The following is a 16,375-nucleotide window of genomic DNA, read 5'->3' as shown; positions in this document are numbered from 1 at the left end:
AAGAGAGCGAGAGCAGAGGCAGAAAGACAAGCAAGCAGAGAGAAACGGAGAAAGACAGAGAGAAGAACGGGCAGAGAGAAGAAAGAGAAGAGAAAGCAGAGAAGAAAGACAGGAAAGAAAGAAAGAAGCAGGAGAGAAGAGAAACAGAGAAGAAAGAGAGGAAGAAAGCAGGAGAGAGAGAGAAACAGAGAGAGAACAGAGAGAAGAAGAGAAGGCAGGAGAGAAGAGAAGAAGAGAAGCGAGGAGAGAAGAAAGAAGCAGAGAGAAAGAAACAGAGAGAAGAGAAAGAGAAGAGAGAAACGCAGAGAGAAAGAGAAGAGACAGCAGAAGAAGAAGAGAGAAAGAGAAGAAAGCAGAGAGAAAGAGAGAAGAAGAGAGAAGAAAGAGAAACAGAGAGAGAGAGAGAGAAGAAAGAAAGAAAGCAGAGAAGAAAGAGAGAGAAAGACAGGAGAAAGAAAGCAGAGAGAAGAGAGAGAAAGAGAGAACGAGAGAAAGAGAGCAGAAGAAAGAAACAGGAGAAAGAGAAGATGAGAGAAGAGAGAAAGAAAGACAGAGAGAGAAGAAAGAGAGACAGGAAGAAAGGAAGACAGAGAAGAAGAAAGACAGAGAGAAGAAAGAACAGAGAAGAGAGAAGAAAGAAAGAAGAGAAAAGAGAAGAGAGAGAAGAGAAAGCAGAGAAAGAAGAGAGAAACAGAGAGAAAGAAAACAGGAAGAAAGCAGAAGAGAAAGAAGAGAAACAGAGAAGAAAGAAAGAAGAGAAACAGAGAGAAACAGAGAAAGAAACAGAGAAAGAAGAGAAGCAGAGAGAAGAAAGAAAGCAGAGAGAAGAAAGAAAGACAGAGAAGAAAGAGAGAAAGAGAGAAAGAAAGAGAGAAGAGAAGAGAAGAAAGAAAGCAAGAGAAGAAAGAAACAGGAGAAGAAAGAAAGAAAGCAGAGAGAAAGAAAGCAGAGAGAAAGAAAGAAACAGAGAAAGAAAGAAAGACAGAGAGAAGAAGAGAGAGAGAGAGAGAAAGCAGAGAGAAAGAGAAAGAGAAGAAAGAAAGAAAGAGAAAGAAGAGAGAGAGAAGAGAAGAAAGAAGCAGAGAGAGAGAAGAGAAAGAAGGAGAAGAGAAGGAAACGAAGAGAAGAAAGAGACAGAGAGAGAAAGAAGGAGAAGAGAGAGAAGAACAGGAGAAAGAAAGAGAAAGAAGAGAAAGAAAGAAAGAGAGAAAGCAGAAGAAAGAAAACAGAGAGAAAGGAAAAGAAAGAGAGAGAAGAAGAAGAGCAGAGAGAAAGAGAGCAAGAGGAAGAAAGAAGAGAAGACAGGAGAAGAGAAAGAACAGGAGAAGAAGAAGAGAAAGAGAGAGAGACAGAGGAGAAGAGAAGAGAGACAGAGGAAGAAAGAGAAACGAAGAGAAAGAGAGAAAGAAAGAAAGGAAACAGGAAGAAAAGCAGAGAGAAGAGAAAGAGAGAAGAAGAGAAGAGAAAACAGAGAAGAAAGAAGAGAAAGAGAAGAAAGCAGGAGAGAGAAGAGAAGAAGAAAACGAGAGAAGAAAGAAAGAAAGCAAGAAGAAGAGAGAAAGCAGGAAGAAAGAGAAAGAAACGAGAGAGAAGAGAAAGCAGAGAGAAAGAGAGAAGCAGAGAAAGAAACAGAGAAGAAGAGAAAGAAAGAGAAAGAAGAGAAAGCAGAGAAGAAGAGAGAGAGAAAGAGAAGAAACAGGAGAAAGAAGAGAAAGAAAGCAGAGAGAGAAAGAGAAGAGGAAGAAGAGAGAGAAGAAAGAGAGAAGAGAAAGAGAGAGAAAGACAGAGAAGAGAAGAAAGAAAGAAAGAGAAACAGGAGAGAAAGAAACAGAGAGAAAGAAAGAAGAAGAGAAAGAAAGAGAGAAAGAAGAGAAGAGAGAGAAACAGAGAGAAGAAAGAAGAGAAACAGAGAGAAAGAAAGCAGAAGAGAAGAAAGAAACAGAGAAAGAAAACAGAGAAAGAAACAGAGAGAGAAAGAGAAACAGAAGAAAGAAAGCAGAGAGAAAGAAAACAGGAGAGAAGAAAGCAGAGAGAAGAAGAGAAGAAAGAAAGACAGAGAGAAGAAAGAAAAGAGAAAGAAGAGAGAAGAAAGAAACAGAGAAGAGAAAGCAGAGAGAAAGACAGAGAAGAAACAGGAGAGAGAAAGAGAAGAAGAAAGAGAGAGAGAGAAAGAGAGAAAGAGAGAAGAAGAGAAAGAGAAGAGAAGAAAAGAGAGAGAAAGAAACAGAGAGAGAAGAGAGAAGAAACGAGAAGAGAACAGAGAGAGAAGAGAGAGAAACAGAGAGAGAGAAAGAGAGAGAAAGAAACAGGAGAAGAGAGAAACAGGAGAAAGAAGAGAGAGAAAGAAAGAGAAGAAAGAAAACAGGAGAAAGAAAGAAAAGAGAAGAAAGCAGAGAAGGAGAAAGAGAGAAGAAAGAGAAAGCGAGACAGGAAGAAAGAGGAGAAGAAAGACGAGGAAGGAGAAAACAGAGAAGAAAGCAGAAGAACAGAGAGAGAGAAGAGAGACAAGGAGAGAGAGAGACAAGGAGAAAGAAAGACGGAGAGAGAAGAAGATGAGGAGAAACAGGAGAGAGAAGATGAGAGAAACGGGAGAAGAGAGAAGACAGAGGAAAGCAGGGAGAAAGCGAAGAGAAGAAGAAGACAGAGAGAAAACGAGAGAAAGGAAGAAACAGAGGAAGAAGAGAAGAGAAAGCAGAGAGAAAGAAGGAGAAAGAAAGAGACAGGAAGAAAGCGAGAAGAGAAACAGAGAGAAAGACGAAAGAAGAGAAAGGAAGAACGAAAGCGAATGGAAAAGAAAAGAAAGCGAAAAAGCGAAAGAAGCGAAGTAAAAAGAAAACAGAGAAGAAAGCGAAGTAAGAGAAAGCAGAAGAAAGCGAAGTAAAGAAAACAGAAGAAAAGCGAAAGAAAAACAGGAAGAAAAGCGAACGAGCGAAACCAAGGAGGAAAAGCGAAGAAGGAAGAAGGCGAGAAGAGGAGAAGCGAAAGAAACGAAGAAGGACAAGGAGGAACAGGAAGAAAGCGAAGAAAACGGAGGAAAACAGCGAGAGAAAACCGGAGAAAAGCGAAGAAACCCAGGGAGAAAGAACGCGAGGCAAGGAGAAAAACAGCAGCGAGAACGGGGAAGAACGAACGAAGAGAAGCAGGATAACGAAAGCGGCAGGATAAGCGAAGCGAAGGAAACGGGGAGAAGAGCGAGAGAAAAGATGGGGAGAGAGCGAAGAGAAAGATGGGAGAGAGCGAGAGAAAGATGGGGGAAGACGCGAGAAGAGAAAGATGGGGAGAAGCGAGAGAAGAAAGATGGGGAGCGAGGGAAGATGGGGAGCGAGAAGAAAGATGGGGGAGAGCGAGAAGAAAGATGGGGAGAGAGCGAGAGAGAAAGATGGGGATAGAGCGAGAGAAAGATGGGGAGAGAGCGAGAGAAAGATGGGGAGAGAGTAGTTTCTGTTAATGGTAATCACATTTCAACTACTACTATTATTATCGCTGTTGGCCCCACCATTGTTAAATTATTCATATAAAAACCATGTAAGTAATTTAACTTGCCTCATCAATAAAGTCTATTGAATTGAATTTAAATTGAGAAAGAGATTTCAACAGAGAAGATTTCAAGCCTGAAAGATTATGCTAATACATCATGAGAAAAGACTTCCTTCTCTGTATTTATAGTGTGTGTGTGTGTGTGTGTGTGTGTGTGTGTGTGTGTGTGTGTGTGTGTGTGTGTGTGTGTGTGTGTGTGTGTGTGTGTGTGTTCTACATATGAAGACTCTCTGGATCGGGCTGAGTCTCAAATGGAGGAGGGAGTGAATGATCTGTCGATGAGGGTTTTGATGTGTGTGTTGACGTGGGGACAGCCAGTTGGACGTGAGAGACCATGAGATGATTCTGCTGGCCTCAGCCTGTTGGGGAAGTGACCTACCAAGGTCTGTGTGGAGCCATAAGACACATAGTTAAGCGGACACACACACATAATGATGCGGGCAGACTGTTTTGGCCTGTGTGTTTCAGATGGTACATGCTCAGTGTGTCACTATGAGGCAGGGGTCCAGCTGGACTAACACCAGGACACTGACAGGTACACCTCTCCTCCTCCCTCTGTGTCAGGTGAGTGGACCACTTCTTATGAGCTCCTATTACTTTCCCCTTTACTCCTTTTGGTCATGGGGAGCTCTCTACTCGATTCTTATTGGTCAAGGGGAGTTTTCTACTCGGTTCTTATTGGTAGAGTATTACAACTTGGAGCTCTGGGTTTTCACATCGCTATCGTAAGATGAATGCACTAAGTGGCTCCGGATAAGCATGTCTGTTAAATGACTGAAGGGTTCTCTCTGTGTGAGTGTGTACCTCTTCATTGAGCGTGTTGATCTGCTCCATTAGGCTCTGGTTCTCTGTCTCCCTCTCCTGCTTCTCAGATCCCAGAGTCTCCTTTTCAGCAGCCAGCTCATGGACTCTGTGCTCATAGTCTCCTTCCATTTTCTTCAGCTCTACCTGCAGCTCATGGCGTGCTGTCAGCTCTGCATCCAGCTACAGGAGAGAAGGCACACAGTCAGCTCTGCATCCAGCTACAGGAGAGAAGGCACACAGTCAGCTCTGCATCCAGCTACAGGAGAGAAGACACACAGTCATCTCTGCATCCAGCTACAGGAGAGAAGACACACAGTCATCTCTGCATCCAGCTTCAGGAGAGAAGACACAGTCATCTCTGCATCCAGCTACAGGAGAGAAGACACAGTCATCTCTGCATCCAGCTACAGGAGAGAAGGCACACAGTCAGCTCTGCATCCAGCTACAGGAGAGAAGGCACACAGTCAGCTCTGCATCCAGCTACAGGAGAGAAGACACACAGTCAGCTCTGCATCCAGCTACAGGAGAGAAGACACACAGTCATCTCTGCATCCAGCTACAGGAGAGAAGAAACACAGTCATCTCTGCATCCAGCTACAGGAGAGAAGACACACAGTCATCTCTGCATCCAGCTACAGGAGAGAAGACACACAGTCATCTCTGCATCCAGCTACAGGAGAGAAGACACACAGTCATCTCTGCATCCAGCTACAGGAGAGAAGACACACAGTCATCTCTGCATCCAGCTACAGGAGAGAAGACACACAGTCATCTCTGCATCCAGCTTCAGGAGAGAAAACACATTGTCAGCAAGGTACTTCACCCTAATTACTCCAGGGTCACCATTGACAATGGCAGACCCTGCCTCCACTCTCTGAGGATGTCTCTGGGGGAGTTGGGATATGCAAAATACTCTCTTCAATACAAAAGCAATTAAAGTACTTATTCCATGCATTAGGACAAAGAGCTAGATAGAAACCGTATATAAAGGGTTAAAAGCACTCTGGGCTCAGAATCCAGTTACTGAATGAGAGAACAGGGTTAAAAACAGACACAGCTTAGTGTCCAGCTACACTGGAGAGAACACACGCTCCCACACATGGTCCCACACACACATGGTCCCACACACACACGGTCCCACCCACACACACACACGGTTCCACACAGACACACACACACACACACACACACACACACACACACAGTCCCACACGCCCACACGGTTCCACACACACAGGGTCATACCCACCCACACACACACAGGGTCCTACCCACCCACACACACACACACAGGGTCCCACCCACCCACACAGGGTCCCACCCACACACACGGTCCCACCCACACACGGTCCCACCCACACACACGGTCCCACCCACACACACACGGTCCCACCCACACACACGGTCCCACCCACACACACACACGGTCCCACCCACACACACACACACGGTCCCACCCACACACACACACACGGTCCCACCCACACACACACACACGGTCCCACCCACACGGTCCCACACACACACGGTCCCACACACACGGTCCCACACACACAGCTGGCTTGGTGTTTAACTTGCAGACTCTAGATTTCCTGCTCTTTCTGACAGTCTCATCCTGCTAGTAATGATCATAACAACCAATGTGTGCGTGTGCGTGTGTGTGTGTGAGAGAGAGTTGCAGAGACTGATTGTGATTGTCCATATTTCCAGAGAATGGGTATGTTTATGTGAGTTTTCATGTAATGGGACAGAATGTTTGCAATTATCCTGTCAGACTCATAATGGGGGGGAAAACCCCATGATAGCAACCCCCCCGCAGCACTTAGCACTCAACTAGTGTGTGTGTACTCCATCAGTAAGCCGTCAGGCGTGTGTACTCATTCTCTCATTCATCTCTTTCTAATTTAGACTGCTAGTTGGGTGTCAGGGAGAAATGAGCACAGAGAATCTCATCTGTCTGTCTGTCTGTGTGTGTGTCACCTTCTTCTCCAACTCTATGGCCTTGGCCTGACTGGACTCCACCTTGGTCTTGTCCACCATGTTGTCTGTGGAGAGACGGAGAGGGATGAGAGGAAGAGAAGAGGACAGACCGAGAGAGAGAGAGAGACAGAGACAGAAACAGAGAGACCCCGAGAGAGAGGGAGACCCAGAGAGAGACACCCAGAGAGAGAGGGAGACCCAGAGAGAGAGAGACAGAAACAGAGACAGAGGGACCCAGAGAGAGAGTGAGACCCAGAGAGAGACACCCAGAGAGAGAGAGACACCCAGAGAGAGAGAGACACCCAGAGAGAGAGAGACACCCAGAGAGAGAGAGACACCCAGAGAGAGAGAGACACCCAGAGAGAGAGAGACACCCAGAAAGAGAGAGACACCCAGAGAGAGAGAGACACCCAGAGAGAGGGAGACCCAGAGAGAGACACCCAGAGAGAGACACCCAGAGAGAGAGAGACCCAGAGAGAGAGAGACACCCAGAGAGAGAGAGAGACCCAGAGAGAGTCAGACACCCAGAGAGAGTCAGACACCCAGAGAGAGAGAGACACCCAGAGAGAGAGAGACCCAGAGACAGAGAGACACCCAGAGACAGAGAGACACCCAGAGAGAGAGAGACACCCAGAGAGAGAGACACCCAGAGAGAGAGAGAGACCCAGAGAGAGAGACACCCAGAGAGAGAGAGACACCCAGAGAGAGAGAGACACCCAGAGAGAGAGACACCCAGAGAGAGAGAGACACCCAGAGACAGAGAGACACCCAGAGAGAGAGACCCAGAGAGAGAGAGACCCAGAGAGAGAGAGACACCCAGAGAGAGAGAGACACCCAGAGAGAGAGAGACACCCAGAGAGAGAGAGACCCAGAGACAGAGAGACACCCAGAGAGAGAGACACCAGAGAGAGAGAGAGACACCCAGAGAGAGAGAGAGACCCAGAGAGAGAGAGAGACCCAGAGAGAGAGACACCCAGAGACAGAGAGACACCCAGAGAGAGAGAGACACCCAGAGACAGAGAGACACCCAGAGAGAGAGAGACACCCAGAGACAGAGAGACACCCAGAGAGAGAGAGACACCCAGAGAGAGAGAGACACCCAGAGAGAGAGAGACACCCAGAGAGAGAGACACCCAGAGACAGAGAGACACCCAGAGAGAGAGAGAGACCCAGAGACAGAGAGACACCCAGAGAGAGAGAGAGACACCCAGAGAGAGAGAGACACCCAGAGAGAGAGACCCAGAGACAGAGAGACACCCAGAGAGAGAGAGAGACACCAAGAGAGAGAGACACCAGAGAGAGAGAGACACCCAGAGAGAGAGAGACACCCAGAGACAGAGAGACACCCAGAGAGAGAGAGACACCCAGAGACAGAGAGACACCCAGAGAGAGAGAGACACCCAGAGAGAGAGAGACACCCAGAGAGAGAGACACCCAGAGAGAGAGAGACCCAGAGACAGAGAGACACCCAGAGAGAGAGAGACCCAGAGACAGAGAGACACCCAGAGAGAGAGAGAGACACCCAGAGAGAGAGAGACACCCAGAGAGAGAGAGACACCCAGAGAGAGAGAGACACCCAGAGACAGAGAGACACCCAGAGAGAGAGAGACCCAGAGACAGAGAGACACCCAGAGAGAGAGAGACCCAGAGACAGAGAGACACCCAGAGAGAGAGAGAGACCCAGAGACAGAGAGTGGGAGACCCAGAGACACTAATCCAGAGAGAGAGACCCAGAGAGAGAGAGACCCAGAGACACTAATCCAGAGAGATTAAGATGAGAAATGGAGAGGTAACAGGTAAAGAAAAGAAAGGTGAGAAAAGTAAGAGAGGCAAGGAGACAGAATGATCTAGAAAATAGTCAATGGGAGAGAAGAGGAGAAACACTAGCGAGGCAGCAGTTGTGTTGTTGTTAGTGTCATCAGAGCAGGACTAAATAGGACAAGCTTTTAACACAGAGAGAAGAAAAATTAAAAACTGTGCAGTTTCCAGAATTCAAAGAAAAGCTCTAAATAATACATGAGGGCAGGACTGGGCTGCTTTCCACCAATAATAATGTAGCATTAGAGGAGACCAGAGCGCGGTGTGTGTGTGTACACGCATTTAGAAGCAGTGCAATTAGAGCCTCCTGTAGAGAGAGAGACAAGTAGTGTAGACTGCAGATATGAGCTGAGACAACGACAACAACAACTAGTGTAGACTGCAGATATGAGCTGAGACGACGACAACAACTAGTGTAGACTGCAGATATGAGCTGAGACGACGACAACAACTAGTGTAGACTGCAGATATGAGCTGAGACGACGACAACAACAACTAGTGTAGACTGCAGATATGAGCTGAGACGACGACAACAACAACTAGTGTAGACTGCAGATATGAGCTGAGACGACAACAACAACAACTAGTGTAGACTGCAGATATGAGCTGAGACGACAACAACAACAACTAGTGTAGACTGCAGATATGAGCTGAGACGACAACAACAACAACTAGTGTAGACTGCAGATATGAGCTGAGACGACAACAACAACAACTAGTGTAGACTGCAGATATGAGCTGAGACGACAACAACAACTAGTGTAGACTGCAGATATGAGCTGAGACGACAACAACTAGTGTAGACTGCAGATATGAGCTGAGACGACGACAACAACAACAACTAGTGTAGACTGCAGATATAGAGCTGAGACGACAACAACTAGTGTAGACTGCAGATATGAGCTGAGACGACGACAACAACTAGTGTAGACTGCAGATATGAGCTGAGACGACGACAACAACTAGTGTAGACTGCAGATATGAGCTGAGACGACAACAACAACTAGTGTAGACTGCAGATATGAGCTGAGACGACAACAACAACTAGTGTAGACTGCAGATATGAGCTGAGACGACAACAACAGCAACTAGTGTAGACTGCAGATATGAGCTGAGACGACGACAACAACAACTAGTGTAGACTGCAGATATGAGCTGAGACGACAACAACAACAACTAGTGTAGACTGCAGATATGAGCTGAGACGACAACAACAACAACTAGTGTAGACTGCAGATATGAGCTGAGACGACGACAACAACAACTAGTGTAGACTGCAGATATGAGCTGAGACGACAACAACAACAACTAGTGTAGACTGCAGATATGAGCTGAGACGACGACAACAACAACTAGTGTAGACTGCAGATATGAGCTGAGACGACGACAACAACAACTAGTGTAGACTGCAGATATGAGCTGAGACGACGACAACAACAACTAGTGTAGACTGCAGATATGAGCTGAGACGACAACAACAACAACTAGTGTAGACTGCAGATATGAGCTGAGACGACAACAACAACTAGTGTAGACTGCAGATATGAGCTGAGACGACGACAACAACAACTAGTGTAGACTGCAGATATGAGCTGAGACGACAACAACAACTAGTGTAGACTGCAGATATGAGCTGAGACGACAACAACAACTAGTGTAGACTGCAGATATGAGCTGAGACGACGACAACAACAACTAGTGTAGACTGCAGATATGAGCTGAGACGACGACAACAACAACTAGTGTAGACTGCAGATATGAGCTGAGACGACGACAACAACAACTAGTGTAGACTGCAGATATGAGCTGAGACGACGACAACAACAACTAGTCTAGACTGCAGATATGAGCTGAGACGACGACAACAACAACTAGTCTAGACTGCAGATATGAGCTGAGACGACAACAACAACTAGTGTAGACTGCAGATATGAGCTGAGACGACGACAACAACAACTAGTGTAGACTGCAGATATGAGCTGAGACGACGACAACAACAACTAGTGTAGACTGCAGATATGAGCTGAGACGACAACAACAACTAGTCTAGACTGCAGATATGAGCTGAGACGACAACAACAACTAGTGTAGACTGCAGATATGAGCTGAGACGACGACAACAACTAGTGTAGACTGCAGATATGAGCTGAGACGACAACAACAACTAGTGTAGACTGCAGATATGAGCTGAGACGACAACAACAACTAGTGTAGACTGCAGATATGAGCTGAGACGACAACAACAACTAGTGTAGACTGCAGATATGAGCTGAGACGACAACAACAACTAGTGTAGACTGCAGATATGAGCTGAGACGACGACAACAACAACTAGTGTAGACTGCAGATATGAGCTGAGACGACAACAACAACAACTAGTGTAGACTGCAGATATGAGCTGAGGACGACAACAACAACTAGTGTAGACTGCAGATATGAGCTGAGACGACAACAACAACAACTAGTGTAGACTGCAGATATGAGCTGAGACGACAACAACAACAACTGTAGACTGCAGATATGAGCTGAGACGACGACAACAACAACTAGTGTAGACTGCAGATATGAGCTGAGACGACAACAACAACAACTAGTGTAGACTGCAGATATGAGCTGAGACTGCAGATATGAGCGACAACAACAACTAGTGTAGACTGCAGATATGAGCTGAGACGACGACAACAACAACTAGTGTAGACTGCAGATATGAGCTGAGACGACAACAACAACAACTAGTGTAGACTGCAGATATGAGCTGAGACGACGACAACAACAACTAGTGTAGACTGCAGATATGAGCTGAGACGACAACAACAACAACTAGTGTAGACTGCAGATATGAGCTGAGACGACAACAACAACAACTAGTGTAGACTGCAGATATGAGCTGAGACGACAACAACAACAACTACTGTAGACTGCAGATATGAGCTGAGATGACAACAACAACTAGTGTAGACTGCAGATATGAGCTGAGACGACGACAACAACAACTAGTGTAGACTGCAGATATGAGCTGAGACGACAACAACAACAACTACTGTAGACTGCAGATATGAGCTGAGACGACAACAACAACTAGTGTAGACTGCAGATATGAGCTGAGACGACGACAACAACAACTAGTGTAGACTGCAGATATGAGCTGAGACGACAACAACAACTAGTGTAGACTGCAGATATGAGCTGAGACGACAACAACAACTAGTGTAGACTGCAGATATGAGCTGAGACGACAACAACAACAACTAGTGTAGACTGCAGATATGAGCTGAGACGACGACAACAACAACTAGTGTAGACTGCAGATATGAGCTGAGACGACGACAACAACTAGTGTAGACTGCAGATATGAGCTGAGACGACGACAACAACTAGTGTAGACTGCAGATATGAGCTGAGACGACAACAACAACTAGTGTAGACTGCAGATATGAGCTGAGACGACAACAACAACAACTAGTGTAGACTGCAGATATGAGCTGAGACGACAACAACAACAACTAGTGTAGACTGCAGATATGAGCTGAGACAACAACTAGTGTAGACTGCAGATATGTGCTGAGACGACAACAACAACAACTAGTGTAGACTGCAGATATGAGCTGAGACGACAACTAGTGTAGACTGCAGATATGAGCTGAGAAAACAACTAGTGTAGACTGCAGATATGAGCTGAGACGACAACAACAACTAGTGTAGACTGCAGATATGAGCTGAGACAACAACTAGTGTAGACTGCAGATATGAGCTGAGACGACAACAACTAGTGTAGACTGCAGATATGAGCTGAGACGACAACAACAACAACTAGTGTAGACTGCAGATATGAGCTGAGACGACAACAACAACAACTAGTGTAGACTGCAGATATGAGCTGAGACGACAACAACAACAACTAGTGTAGACTGCAGATATGAGCTGAGACGACAACAACAACAACTAGTGTAGACTGCAGATATGAGCTGAGACGACAACAACAACAACTAGTGTAGACTGCAGATATGAGCTGAGACGACAACAACAACAACTAGTGTAGACTGCAGATATGAGCTGAACAACAACTAGTGTAGACAAGCAACAACAACTAGTGTAGACTGCAGATATGAGCTGAGACGACAACAACAACAACTAGTGTAGACTGCAGATATGAGCTGAGACGACAACAACTAGTGTAGACTGCAGATATGAGCTGAGACGACAACAACTAGTGTAGACTGCAGATATGAGCTGAGACGACAACAACAACAACTAGTGTAGACTGCAGATATGAGCTGAGACAACAACTAGTGTAGACTGCAGATATGAGCTGAGACGACAACAACTAGTGTAGACTGCAGATATGAGCTGAGACGACAACAACTAGTGTAGACTGCAGATATGAGCTGAGACGACAACAACTAGTGTAGACTGCAGATATGAGCTGAGACGACAACAACTAGTGTAGACTGCAGATATGAGCTGAGACGACAACAACAACAACTAGTGTAGACTGCAGATATGAGCTGAGACGACAACAACAACTAGTGTAGACTGCAGATATGAGCTGAGACGACAACAACAACAACTAGTGTAGACTGCAGATATGAGCTGAGACGACAACAACAACAACTAGTGTAGACTGCAGATATGAGCTGAGACGACAACAAACAACTAGTGTAGACTGCAGAAATGAGCTAAGACGACAACAACAACAACTAGTGTAGACTGCAGATATGAGCTGAGCGACAACAACAACAACTAGTGTAGACTGCAGATATGAGCTGAGACGACAACAACAACAACTACTGTAGACTGCAGATATGAGCTGAGACGACAACAACAACTAGTGTAGACTGCAGATATGAGCTGAGACGACGACAACAACTAGTGTAGACTGCAGATATGAGCTGAGACGACAACAACTAGTGTAGACTGCAGATATGAGCTGAGACGACGACAACAACAACTAGTGTAGACTGCAGATATGAGCTGAGACGACAACAACAACAACTAGTGTAGACTGCAGATATGTGCTGAGACGACAACAACAACAACTAGTGTAGACTGCAGATATGAGCTGAGACGACAACTAGTGTAGACTGCAGATATGAGCTGAGAAAACAACTAGTGTAGACTGCAGATATGAGCTGAGACGACAACAACAACTAGTGTAGACTGCAGATATGAGCTGAGACAACAACTAGTGTAGACTGCAGATATGAGCTGAGATGACAACAACAACTAGTGTAGACTGCAGATATGAGCTGAGACAACAACAACTAGTGTAGACTGCAGATATGAGCTGAGACAACAACTAGTGTAGACTGCAGATATGAGCTGAGACGACAACAACTAGTGTAGACTGCAGATATGAGCTGAGACAACAACAACTAGTGTAGACTGCAGATATGAGCTGAGACAACAACAACTAGTGTAGACTGCAGATATGAGCTGAGACAACAACTAGTGTAGACTGCAGATATGAGCTGAGACAACAACTAGTGTAGACTGCAGATATGAGCTGAGACAACAACTAGTGTAGACTGCAGATATGAGCTGAGACAACAACTAGTGTAGACTGCAGATATGAGCTGAGACAACAACTAGTGTAGACTGCAGATATGAGCTGAGACAACAACTAGTGTAGACTGCAGATATGAGCTGAGACAACAAGCGCCTTTGCTCTGGACTGGGGACTGAACAATAGAGGGAGTCAACAATCACACCTGTTCTCCTGCTTGTTGGTGTGTTGTTGTTGGTGTGTTCTCAACAACCAAGTTGTAAGACTAAACTATAGTTAATATCACTACAATGATACAGTCCCTCTCTGGTTCCCCCTTGTGGTGGGTTTAGAACAGCTGGCTTGTTGGGTAACTGTTCCGTGTGTGTGTGTGTGTGTGTGTGTGTGTGTGTGTGTGTGTGTGTGTGTGTGTGTGTGAGAGAGGGGGAGACTATTCTATGGTGTGTGTCTCTCTTACCAATTAACCCCTCAACGTCTAGGCTGAGATTGCGGCACTTGAAGTCAGGGTCAGCTCCGTTCCTGTGCAACACGATCTGAGCAATACACTCATCTATCAGCTTGTAGTACTGGGGCCTGAGAGAGGGACAGAGAGAGAGAGACAGACGAGTGAGTGAGTGAGTGAGTGAGTGAGTGAGTGAGTGAGTGAGTGAGTGAGTGAGTGAGTGAGTGAGTGAGTGACAGAGTGAGTGAGTGACAGAGTGAGTGAGTGACAGAGTGAGTGAGTGACAGAGTGAGTGAGTGACAGAGTGAGTGAGTGACAGAGTGAGTGAGTGACAGAGTGAGTGAGTGAGTCAGAGTGAGTGAGTGAGTCAGAGTGAGTGAGTGAGTCAGAGTGAGTGAGTGAGTCAGAGTGAGTGAGTGAGTCAGAGTGAGTGAGTGAGTGAGTGAGTGAGTGACAGAGTGAGTGAGTGACAGAGTGAGTGAGTGAGTGAGTGAGTGAGTGACAGAGTGAGTGAGTGAGTGAGTCAGAGTGAGTGAGTGAGTCAGAGTGAGTGAGTGAGTGAGTGAGTGAGTGACAGAGTGAGTGAGTGACAGAGTGAGTGAGTGAGTGAGTGAGTGAGTGAGTGAGTGAGTGAGTGAGTCAGAGTGAGTGAGTGAGTGAGTGAGTCAGAGTGAGTCAGAGTGAGTGAGTGAGTGAGTGAGTGAGTGAGTGAGTGAGTGAGTGAGTGAGTGAGTGAGTGAGTGACAGAGTGAGTGAGTGAGTGAGTGAGTGAGTGAGTGAGTGAGTGAGTGAGTGAGTGAGTGACAGAGTGAGTGAGTGACAGAGTGAGTGAGTGACAGAGTGAGTGAGTGACAGAGTGAGTGAGTGACAGAGTGAGTGAGTGAGTGAGTGAGCGAGTGAGTGAGTGAGTGAGTGAGTGAGTGAGTGAGTGAGTGAGTGAGTGAGTGAGAGAGAGAGAGAGACAGAGTAAGTGAGTGAGACAGAGACAGTGAGAGAGAGACAGTGAGAGAGAGACAGTGAGAGAGAGACAGAGTGACAGAGAGAATATATGTAATTGTGAATGTATGTGTGTTCGTGGAAGACAGTGAACAGAGAAAAATTGCATTAAGTTGAAATTTGAGAGCAAGAAAGAGGGAGACGGATATTGAAATGAATGTAAATCTGTGAGATGAATGGAATAGAAAGAGAAGCAGAAAGAGGGTGAGACGGAGAAAGCGAATACGTGGTAGAATGTCTGGGCCTGTGTGTGCATGCAGTCAAGTGCATCTGTGAGTCTATGGGTGTATCTGTGAGTCTATGGGTGTATCTGTGAGTCTATGGGTGTATCTTTTATTTTTTTACCTTTATTTAACTAGGCAAGTCAGTGAAGAACAAATTCTTATTTTCAATGACGGCCTAGGAACAGTGGGTTAACTGCCTGTTCAGGGGCAGAACGACAGATTTGTACCTTGCCAGCTCGGGGTTTGAACTTGTAACCTTCCGGTTACATGTGAGTCTATGGGTGTATATGTGAGTCTATGGGTGTATCTTTTATTTTTTTACCTTTATTTAACTAGGCAAGTCAGTGAAGAACAAATTCTTATTTTCAATGACGGCCTAGGAACAGTGGGTTAACTGCCTGTTCAGGGGCAGAACGACAGATTTGTACCTTGCCAGCTCGGGGGTTTGAACTTGTAACCTTCCGGTTACTAGTCCAACGCTCTAACCACTAGGCTACCCTGCCACTATCAGTGAGTCTATGGGTGTATCAGTGAGTCTATGAGTGTATCAGTGAGTCTATGGGTGTATCTGTGAGTCTATGGGTGTACCTGTGAGTCTATGGGTGTACCTGTGAGTCTATGGGTGTACCTGTGAGTCTATGGGTGTACCTGTGAGTCTATGGGTGTATCTGTGAGTCTATGGGTGTATCTGTGAGTCTATGGGTGTATCTGTGAGTCTATGGGTGTATCTGTGAGTCTATGGGGTGTATCTGTGAGACTATGGGTGTATCTGTGAGACTATGGGTGTATCAGTGAGTCTATGGGTGTATCAGTGAGTCTATGCGTGTATATGTGAGTCTATGGGTGTATCTGTGAGTCTATGGGTGTATATGTGAGTCTATGGGTGTATCTGTGAGTCTATGGGTGTATCTGTGAGTCTATGGGTGTATCTGTGAGTCTATGGGTGTATCTGTGAGTCTATGGGTGTATCTGTGAGTCTATGGGTGTATCTGTGACTGATACTTGGTCTTCATCTCAGGGTATAGGAGTGTCAAAGTGTATGTATATGTGTGTGTGGTCAACTTAGGAGGC

The 16,375-nt window shown here is 45.9% G+C and overlaps 1 protein-coding gene across 1 annotated transcript in view; it reads right to left on the bottom strand.

Moving 5' to 3' along the window:
• Positions 1-16,375, bottom strand: part of LOC118380287 (protein diaphanous homolog 1-like) — a 75,864-nt gene that overhangs the window by 10,143 nt on the left and 49,346 nt on the right. Inside the window, exons 10-12 of the mRNA XM_052487004.1 lie at positions 14,100-14,215; positions 6,322-6,386; positions 4,342-4,521 (exon numbers count right to left, since the gene is read on the bottom strand). Coding sequence (XP_052342964.1) covers positions 4,342-4,521; positions 6,322-6,386; positions 14,100-14,215 — 361 coding nt within the window. The remainder of the gene's footprint in view (positions 1-4,341; positions 4,522-6,321; positions 6,387-14,099; positions 14,216-16,375) is intronic.

The sequence above is a fragment of the Oncorhynchus keta genome, chromosome 30, assembly GCF_023373465.1.
Source record: "Oncorhynchus keta strain PuntledgeMale-10-30-2019 chromosome 30, Oket_V2, whole genome shotgun sequence".
In the NCBI taxonomy this organism is placed as follows: domain Eukaryota; kingdom Metazoa; phylum Chordata; class Actinopteri; order Salmoniformes; family Salmonidae; genus Oncorhynchus; species Oncorhynchus keta.
Note: the sequence above shows the minus strand (reverse complement) of the source record. Positions and strands in the feature narration are given on the sequence as shown.